A 10,210-nucleotide genomic window follows, 5' to 3' on the forward strand; every position below is an offset into this window, starting at 1 on the left:
GGGTCGAAGCGGCGGGGGTTCCTTGGCCGCTGGGAGGGGCTGCCAGATTTCGGACCCCGCCGCCCCTCGAGCGCTGCAGAACTGCGCTCCTCCCCTGGCGGGAGGAACTTGATGGGGGTCCCCACGCTAGAACTGGGGACGGAAGCTCGGCGGGGCCTGGGACCCCCGGCGAGTCCAGGAGTGGAGGCAGCCCCAGCAGACCGCGCCCCCAGCTGGCTAGGACCAATGCGGGCCAGGGGCTGCTGCGATTGGTCAGAACGGAGCGCAGACCCGCCCACCCCCGTCTGCGGACCTGCTGCGGCCCCGCGGCAGGGTGGAGGGCTCCCCCTGCCGTCTATCAGCGGCAATCTCGGGTCCGCGGCGGACGAATGGCCACGCACCCTCTCCAGCTCCCAGAAGCGCCCTTCTCCAGCTGCGGGGCTAGGTTAGCGGGATGAGCTGAAGTCCAGCGGGTCCAAATTAGAGCCTAACGACGGGAGGAGAGGCGGCCCCTCCTGTTCCTCCAGGGCTGGGTCTGCGGCGCGCCCCTCAGCCCAAGCCAGCCGCAGGGCTGAGCCGCAAGCGTCAAGGGTATGTGTTCACCCTCGCTAAGTTGCAGGAGACATAGCGGTGAGGGTGGGGCTCAGGAAATGATGCGGGCACCAGGCGAACCCCCAACACACGCACCTGCATGTCTACACATATCTGTCATAGGCAAGGCAGACCTTTGGCCCAGATGCAGACCCCCACAGACCAGAAAGGGTGCTCCTGGGTCTCCAAATCTCCCTGAAGAGCCTACAAGCTGAGGTCTGAGAGTCCCCAGGGTCTTGGGCTTTGGCCCAGAGACATGTGTGTTCTGTCACCCCCATCTCGCCTGTCTCCAAGGCTGACTCAGCCTGCCTCCCATGAGCTCATTTGGGAAATTGGTACAGAAAGCAGCACCTGGCGTGGAAGCAGTTGTAGCTTGTGCCAAATCAAGTGCCCCCCACAAGTTGTTCCACAGGGCCTGGAGGAACCCCCCTTCCCCATGCTGTCTCCTGGGGGGAGTATTTGTTCCGAGCAGCTGCCATTCAGCAGCTCACAACGATGGTGATGTGTGTGTTCAGGACCCTGTTCCCACCTCTCCCCAGACCAGTGCAGTCTGGACAGGGCGGGCAGGTGGGTTCTGGGGGGGCCAAGAGGCCTGACCCCCCCTCAGGCATGTCCTAGGCCTCACTCCCCCATGGCTTCCAAGGGGACTGGTCCCAGCCAGGACCTCACTTTGTGGCCTTTGGAAACTTAGCAGGCCTTCCTGCCTTTGTGCTGTCTGCGGTGGGGACCGGTCGTGCAGGGGCTGACCAGGGCTCCCACAGGTGTGCCTCTTTGGTAGTTTTCCAAACGTGTGGGACACCTGTTCAATTTATCCAGGGAAGATTCACTACTGGATCCTACTAGGCTGTCTCTTAACTTAGCAAACCGAACCTGGTGACTCCGGGGCCCCTTGCCCTACTCCCTCCGCCGTCCCTCCCCCAAGCTTGCAGGGGCGTGCAGAATGGAGCGCTGGCCGCGCGCGCGAGGGAGCTGGGGGCGGGGCGAGGGCAAACGGGCAGCCAGTTAGCTTGACATCAACTTTTATTATCGCCAAGGGGTCAGGGACTGGGGGCCCTCAGAGCAGCCCTCGGAGCCCCGCTGCTCCCCCGCGCAGGCGCAGGTTCATGTGCACGGTGCAGAGGGACGTGAGGCCGTACTCCCCCAGCTGCTGCTTGCCCTCCATGGGGATCCCCTGGAAACTCAGCCAGAATTGGTCGGCAGGCGTGTTCTCCCTCAGGGACACCTGCTGCTGGAGCTCAGCCACCTTCTGCGTCAGCTGGACCTCGTAGACGCTGGTGCAGCCCCTCTCGTTCCTCACCAGAATGTCCAGGCGGTCGTCGCAGTTCTGTACCACCAACAGGACCGCGCTGCCGGGGCCCAGGCCCTGCCCGACGAGGGGGACCCCGTCCCGCAGCACCGTTCCGGCCGGGTGCGTGACCAGGCGCTGCTGGAAGGCGGGCACCCCGGTCTTCCGCGTGATCTGCTGCTTCAGGTCCGCTAGCAGCATGGAATCCGTCAGGGGCACCAGGAACTCCCTGCTCAGCATCTTCACCTTCAGGTTCCCGCTCTGTGGGCATGGCACGGAGCGTCAGCCCCGGGCAAGAGCGTGGGGTCTGGGACTCTGCTCCCTCCTCTGGGTCCTCTCCACCCACCCCAGAGGGCCCCCAGGCTCTGGAGACACACGAGGGTGTTTCCAGAACAGCAGCCGCCACGCCCACCACTCTGCCTCCCTTCACCAGCTAAGATGCCCGCCGAGGGGCCTCCGAGTTGGCCCCTGGGCAGAACTTGCCTTCCGAGACCCAGACTGAGTCAGGAGCCCTGCCCCCCACCACACTCAGGGACCTGGGCAGCTCGGGGCAGCTCTGCTTGCCTGGCGCACAGTAGGTGCTCCCCCCTGGGAGACACTATCAGGGTGAGGGGGGCCCACGCATGCCAGCCCACCTGCCCCACCTGTCAACCCGCCTCACCATGACTGTAGGCTTTGGCGCTAGGTCCTCTGCGGGCGGTGACGAACTCGCTGCCTCTGTGCGCGCTCGCGTCTGGTTCGCGCCTTGGCGCCTCAGCCCTTTTTAAGGAGCCGGGGCGCCCACGTCAGGGGGCGGCGTCTGGGAGTCGGCCTCGCAGGCGCGGAATTCACCTCCCGTTTCGGTTTCCGTTTCCCACGGCTAGCCGGCGAGCGAGCGGCAGAAACAAAACAGTGAAAAATGAAGGGGGGCCGCGCGCGCCCCGCCCCACCCCCACCCTGGGCTAGGCCCAGGGGCACAGGACAAAACCGCGCCCTGCCAGGAGTGTGCGGTCAGAAACCCCCCAAACGTCCAGCACTTCAAGTCCTTTACAAGGCGCACAAAAGTCCTAAGAATGTGAGGTAATGATTGGAAAGTTTCGCTTTCCATTTATCAACTTGCAAAATTAGCAAACTTGGAAAACACTGTCACAGTTGAGAAATAACATAAAATAGTGACAATCCAAACTACACAGAGATAATTACCATTGGTTTAGGACAATATTTGTTCAGATTTTTTAATGAGATGTATCTTATTTTCTACAAAAAGGAGCTCGTGAAGGTTACAGAGAAAGCAAGACAACTACCCCCAAAATGGGAGAAAATATTTGCGAATCATACGTCAGATAAAGGTCTGGTACTCATAACATGCAAAGAACTCTTAAAAGTCAGCAACAAAAATGTAACTCAGAGATTGGGCAAAGGAATTGAATAGACATATCTCCATAGAAAATATATAAATGGCCAATAACCACATGAAAAGATACTCAACATCATTGGTCATTAGGAAAATGCAAATCAAAACCATAATGAGATATCATGTCATACCCACTAGCATGACTATAATAATCACAAAAAATGTCAATAACAGATACTGAGGAGGACATAGAAAAACTGGAACCCGTATGCACTGCTGATGGGAATGGGAAATGGTGCAGCCACTGCGGGAAACAGTCTTGTCATTCCTCAGAATGCTGAACGGAGTCTCACGTGATCCAGCGATTCCACTCCTAAGTGTAGACCGAAAAGAATCGAAAACAGGTGTTCAAACAAATACTTGTACGCACATGTTCATAGCAGCACTATTCACAACAGACAAACGGTAGAAACTGTGGAAACCACCAAAGGCACCCACAGACGGATGCATGAACAAAACGTGACCTACCCTTACCTGGAGTATTATGCAGCCGTAAAAAAGGAACGAAGCACTGACACCTGCTTCAATGTGAATAAACCTCGAAAACACTATGCTACGTGTGAAAGAAGCCAGACACAGAAGGCCATGTATTGTGTAATTCTATTTATGTAAAATACCCACAACAGGCAAATCCACAGAGACCAGAAACAGATCAGCGGTTGCCAGTCACTGTGCAGTTCGACAGTCCCCACGTGCAGCACCCGTGAAACCAGCACCACGACCCTAACCGATTTGTTTCGCTCCATCTCTCTACTCAGTTCCGATGTCTGGAGGACCACACAGCGCTTCATGCTGACTGTGAGCCTGGGCAGCGCTCAGCCGCCGAGGCCCGGCCGCACGTGGCACTGCCTCGTCCCCGGAACCCCTGCTTCCTGATGGGGCTGCAGGGACCCGCCTCGCACAGGTGTGGGTCTCACGCCTTCCACGAGACCGGCTCTCACTCAGACCTCAACCCTTTTCCCTGCCTCTCCATCTGGGAGTCAAGGCTCCCAAGACCATCCTCCTGGATGACATCTGATTGGCTAATGGCCCTTGGTCACAGCTCAAAGGTCACTCTGAGAAAGTAGCCCAGGGCTTGTTACTCTCTGGCTGACCAGGAAATGTGTCCTCGGAGGCCCTGGGTTTGTCAAAGCAGGACCCTCCCTCTCACATTCATTCTCTCCTCCCTGGGCAGTGGGCACTTCCTGACCTCAGCCACAGCCTCGCTGTCCTGGACCCTGCCCTTCTCTTGCCAGAGCCTCGCCCCCCCCGCCATCCACAGCCCTGTGACTGCTGTCTCCACAGAGGAGGGCAGGTATGGGGCAGAGGAGGATGCTGTTCCCACACTGACCAGCAGGCCCAGGGGGCCACTCAAGCAGCCTGGCACCTGGTTCCCACCAACACAGACCCTGGACTGGGGGGCTTGGCCCTCAGGGGAGGTCGAGGGGCTATAGGTGGGAAGGATTCCTTTTGCTGCATCAGGAGTGGCCTGGAGGGAGGGAGGAGCTGGCTGTGGCGGCTCTGGACTTAGTCCAAACCACAGGACCTGAGACCCGGCGAGGCGAGGGGAAGGAAGGAGCCCACTGGGTAGGGGCCCATAGCCAGCTGGATGCTGACCCACAGGGTCCCTGTGCTTGGGCTGCCAGCGGCACAAGGACCAGCGGGTTCAGCTGCTGGCCTGCCATAGGCTGACCGCAGGCAGGACTGCCCGTGGCACAAAGCTCACGCCTTCTGAACCTGGATTTCTGCCTGAAGCCCCATGAGGTCTCAAGCCACACCTCCCACTCCAAAGGGGAAGGGGAGGCTCAGGTGGGGAGATGGGGGGAGAGGCTACGGTTCCCAGTGCTGAGAAAATTACCCGAAACTTGAAAATCGGACACAAGGAGCTTCCGCCCTCAAAGCTCTCCTGGAGGTGCCTTGGCTGACATTCTTGAAGCTACGAGTTAATGTGGTGTAGACGTCTGTCGGACCTGACGTGCCAGAGGGCGACGTTCCTAGGGAAATGTGGTCAGCAGCGGCATGCAGAGCGTGGCGGAAGGGACAATCTGCATCCTCGGCTCTGATGAGAGCAGGGCAGGGAAGAGGCACCCTGGGCTTGAGGAGAGGGACCCGGGTGTGCGGGAGCTGTCTGGGTTGGGCACTGGACAGGGACGCGTGATGATGCCTGGGCCACATCGGGGCCACCTGAGACCCACGGGCCACGGCCAGCGAGTGGCTCGGTGCCTCTCTGACACATGTGGCTGCGAGATGTCAGAGGACCAGTGCGATGACAGAGACACAGCCACGGCACCCTGTGGCTCGTCCTTCCAATCCGGCTGGCCCTGTGACCTGTTTTGGCCGATGGAATGTGGCAAAGGGTTCACTGTGTATGTCCCACGACCCAGGCCTCAGGAGACCCTCAGGGTCTACTTCACCCTCCTGGTGTGTTGGCTGAGCCACGTCAGGAAGCCGGTCTGGCTCAGGCGGGGGAGGGGGGGCGTGTGGCAGAGAGCCACGTGGCCCAGCGATGCAGCCCCCCGTGTCCGCGTATGCTGCCACTTCAGTCCCTCCAGCCCCACTCACCCTCGGCTGACAGCAGCTGTGCGAGTGGGAACCAGAGAAGCCACCAGCACCAGCCACACCCGCCGACTATGAGAAAGGGTTAGAGGGTGGTGTTAAGCCACAAAGATAGCTGGGCTTGGACTCCGGTTATGATTTGGTCAAGTGAGGATGATGAAGAAAGAGAGAAGCAGACACAGCGGCTGGTGGATGACGGGGAGTGATGTCAGGGGAAGAGGAAGCAGGAGCCTGGGGCTCATCACAGAGGGGCTGGAGGGGAGGGCCGGGGCTGAGCAGCGAGGCTGGGAAGTGGTCAGAGCGTGAGCCTCGGTCAGGCCGTGCAGGAAATGCAGTTATGAGAAAGGACCGCGGCCAGGGAAGCAGTGGCCGAGCGGGAAGTGGCAAGACCACAAAGGGAGAGGAAGTCCAGCCTGCTGAAGAGTTAGGCGTGTGGACTTTGAAATCACCAAGAACTACCTACCACAGGAGTGGGCGGGGAAAGGGACGAGGACCAGGAGCGAAGACCAGGAGCGAAGACTTCAGGAAATGAGGGGGGCCCCGGGGTGAGGTGTGACAATACGAGATTCAAAGCTGTGGCTTTTCAGGGAAGCAGAGACGGGTGTGCTAGTGCCCAGGAGTGGGACGAGGAAGCTGACCTCTCCCCAGGAACAGCGGTCCACAGAGCGGAGAGAAAAGCAGACCAGCCAGCATCGGGGGGAGGGGCATCCAGGCAGACGGGGGTGGGGAGCGGGTTCTGTCACTGCCCAGAAGTTGAGGGAGATGACTTCCTAAATGGGGAGAGGTGTCGACGCTTAGGGTTTGGAGAAAGATGCTGGCAACGTCCAGGTCACAGGGAGATGCCGTCGCTCATCAGGTGCTGGGAGCGGCTCTTGCTGCCCAGTCTCAGGTGACTGAGCGAAGGGGTGCCAGTCTCGGGGCCTGCGGGGTGGAAGATGCCCACTGGCCGTGGGGGTGGGGCGGGGACTGCACTCGAACGCCAGCACCACTGCTTCAGCTTGGGCCCGAGCCATCCGCTCCCCTCGCCTCTACCCTGCATCCTGGATTCCTTTGGCTGTGCCCGTCACTCTCCGTTTCTAGCAAACGCTGGTGATCGACTCGACGCCCCCGTCCCTGTCCAGGAGCCGGCCTACGACTGGCTAGCCTGGTCATGTGATAGCTCTGGTCCCAGCTGCCTGAGTCAGGCTGCTGCCCCGAGCAGCAGAGGGGGGAACAGATTCCAGGGGGAGCGTCCGGGTGGTCTCACGTTCAGAGTCCCCATGCCAGTGCGATGTGAAGGGCAGCATGGCAACGCAGCAGCCACTCCATGCCAGAGGTAGGACGAGGATGTGCACAGACAGCACTTGGCAGGCCCTCCAGGGACAGTGGCTGAATGTTGCCACGTGGAATGCTGTCACGGTGGCCGGATGTGATAAGATCCCCACAAGGCTAGAGGTCCATGTCTGGCCTGGAAGATACCTCTGTCAGTCCCCACAGACTTTCCCGACTCAGCCCCCACCCCCATCCACATGGGCAACAGTGGGCCCTGGAGATGCCCCTGTGGTCACCAGCTATCTGGGGCCTGGCCCGCTCAGGCCTGGTAGACAGACAGCTGGCCTCCGATGGCTCTCAGGAGGCACCTCGTCAGACAGAAAAGCCCGGCTCAAAGCCTCTGTAAATGCTGGAGGAAGAGACGATTCAAGACAAGGAGGGAGGGGGCGGGAGGGAAAGGCCGGTCCACCTGGCCCCGTCCCTCCTAGCCCTGTTACTACTGTGGTGTCACAAGCCCAAAATGTCATAGCCAAAACTGCCCTGCTCTGCCAGTCGAGGGCTGGAGCAGAGCGGGGGCAGCTGGGGAGGTGCGACGCGGGTGGCTCAGTGGCTGCAGGTTGGGGTCGCCTGGGGGTGTCTCACTTGCGTGTCTGACATCTGAGACCTCCATCGGGGTGCTGGCTGCAATACATACACAGGCCTCTCCGCAGGCACAGTCCGCGCTTCCCGGGGCCGTGGCTCCTGGTTTCTGAGAGCGTGTGCCCAGGACGGCAAGGCAGACTCGTGGAGCCTGTGAAGATCCAGCCCAGAAGTCCAATCTCATCACTGGCCCTGTCTTGGCTGGTCAGTGTTGTCACAGTCTCATCAAGGACACTCCACAAGGCATGTGGGGTGACAGACACTGCTCCGTCCCTCTGGAAAAGGCAGTCTGCCACCCTAGCGTCTCAGAACCATTTCTCCTCCGCAGCCCAGAACATTCCTACTCAGAGCAAGGGAGCCCCATGGGCCTAAATGCAGGCAAGCCCAGATGTGAAAGACAGGGAGGGGACAGTTGGAGGGACGAGGACACAGAGAGACACGACCATACATACAGAGGGGGGGCAGCCCTGTGAGAGACACTGCGGGGGCGTAGGTGACGTCCCTGGGGAGGCTCACCTCGCTGTGGCCTAGAGAGGGCTCCTGGCTGTGGCTGTGGCTGGGGGACCAAGACACCAGCGTCTGGAAATCTTGGGTGGGGCACCCCTCCCCTCTGCTCAGTCCCCTCCTGCAGCTTCTTGGGGGGCAGTGACAGCTGCGGCTGACATGCATCCAGTTCCACCTGCTTCCCGAGTGGGGTCTCACTCATCTTCCCAATAACCCGGGGACAGATAAACAGATACCTGGCGCAGGAGAGGAAGCGGCCCCATCTGACGACTGTTGAGGGAAAGAACGGTCAGGGAGGCGGCCCCTCAGGCCTATCCTTCCAGCCTGAAGCCCCTGCCTTTCCCGTACCTATGGGAGGCTGGGGGCGGTGCAGAGCCCAGCGCCAACCGGATCCCAGAACCTCGGAAGGGTCGGGTCCGCAGTGTCCGCGGAGCACTCCTAGCGGGGATGGAGACCCCGGTGGCCACTCGGGGCGCTCGCGGGCCGCGGTGGGGTCAGAGCAGGGGCTCCATGGCTCCGGCGACCTCCTCCCGACAGCAGGACTGGTCTGAGGCGCCTGACACCAGACCGACCGGCACAGCCAGGGCTTTCTGGGCAGTCAGGGTCCCCTCGCGGATCCTGCCCAGCTCCTCTGTGGCGGGAGGCGGGAGTGGGCGGCCTCACGCTCGGCCCGCAGGCGCTCGGCGCTGTGTGGGGCGCGAGGGTGGCGGGGAGGACCTGAGCCGCCCTCTGCCGGGCGCGGGGCGGGAGAGGGGGTTCGGTTTAGCACCAGCGGACAGACTGGCTTCCGGAAGGTGGGACGCGAAACTTTGCGCGGCACCGTAGTGGGGTCGGACTGTGACCCCGGGAACCGGTGATGGGGCCAGCCGTGGACACCACCCCCAGAAGCCGAGGTGACCTGTCGGAGAGGCCTGTCCGCTCTCTCCCTCGGTCAGAAAAGACCTCGAGCTCTCCAGATGCTCCCCAGGTCCGCGCGCCCCTGCGATCCCGGGGGGCCGCGCCCTCCCCCGGGGCCTCGCAGGGCTGCCGTCTTCCCTGAAGACCCCACCGCGCTTAAGACCCGGATCACCAGGTCGGAAGGGGGTTCCTCTCTCCCACTTCCATCTGTCTCTACGGCGGAGGGATTGTTTTGTTTGTTTGCAGTCGCCTCCCGCAGGGATTAGAAGCCCCAGGAGGGCTTCCCCAGCCGGAGGGCCGGCTCCAGTGCCCGCAGCGAAATTCAAGATGGAAACATCGAACACGAAATAAGCAGAGCCCTGCCTCCCACGGTGGTGCTTTGAAATAAACAAAATCTTAACAGATGTCCTTCACTTTTTGCGAGCCCTACTTTGCTGGTGCAGCTAATGTAGAAGAGTGTGACATCACGAGCCTCATGATGTCACGTCATCTGGCTTGTGTTATCACCCACATTCACTCTGAGACATCACCTCTGATTATCTGATGACATCGCCAGCCTGACTAGTGACATCCTTATACTGCATGACGTCATCCTGCCTGACTTGTGACATCACTACCTGCCCTGCGGTATCACTTCATTGGACCTGTGCCCTCATTTCATTGTACTGTGACGCCACCCTGCCTCATGACCCGGCCAGCCGACTCCTCTCCCGCCCAGTGTCTGGTGTTCCACGTCCACTGTGTCACAGGTCTTGCGTAGGCGCTGCAGGTGGTGCGGGTCCCTGGAGGCTGAGCACCCGGCAGGTCCGATTCAGAGGCTGTGCAGAGGTCCTAGGCCCAGGCGGGGACCCGGGACGGCGGAGGAGGCAGGAGGCGTGTTGGCCGAGGCTCGTCCACCTCGGGGGCGCCTGACTCGGTGCCCCTCGCGAATTTTCCTTTCAGATTTCCCGCGCCGCCCACGGACAGTTCTGCGCCCCAACTCGTCCACGCCCCGCTCGGCCTGCAAGTGAACCCCACGATTCTGCCCAGCCCCGGGGTTCCGCGGCCGGGGCAGCCTGGAGACGCCGCCTCCTGGTGCGCCGCTCGCGCGGCGATTTTCCCGCCTGGTTCCGGAGGTGACAGCGGCGCGCGCAGGC

General features: G+C 61.0%; 1 protein-coding gene and 1 long non-coding RNA gene across 2 annotated transcripts; both read right to left on the minus strand.

Annotated features, from left to right (window-relative positions):
- Window positions 1-1,572: 1,572 nt before the first annotated feature.
- Window positions 1,573-2,666, minus strand: ISG15 (ISG15 ubiquitin-like modifier). Its single transcript, XM_011386042.2, has 2 exons — window positions 2,517-2,666; window positions 1,573-2,116 (listed from the first exon to the last, which is right to left on the minus strand). The coding sequence occupies exons 1-2, from the start codon at window positions 2,517-2,519 to the stop codon at window positions 1,625-1,627; spliced, it is 495 nt and encodes a 164-aa protein (XP_011384344.1). The 5' UTR covers window positions 2,520-2,666; the 3' UTR covers window positions 1,573-1,624.
- Window positions 2,667-3,039: 373 nt separating this feature from the next.
- Window positions 3,040-10,183, minus strand: LOC111734213. The gene is made up of 3 exons (XR_002778374.1): window positions 8,526-10,183; window positions 5,086-8,447; window positions 3,040-3,561 (listed from the first exon to the last, which is right to left on the minus strand). It is a non-coding gene; the product is annotated as an uncharacterized LOC111734213 (long non-coding RNA).
- Between the last annotated feature and the right edge of the window lie 27 nt (window positions 10,184-10,210).

The sequence above is a fragment of the Pteropus vampyrus genome, unplaced genomic scaffold, assembly GCF_000151845.1.
Source record: "Pteropus vampyrus isolate Shadow unplaced genomic scaffold, Pvam_2.0 Scaffold875, whole genome shotgun sequence".
Taxonomy (NCBI): domain Eukaryota; kingdom Metazoa; phylum Chordata; class Mammalia; order Chiroptera; family Pteropodidae; genus Pteropus; species Pteropus vampyrus.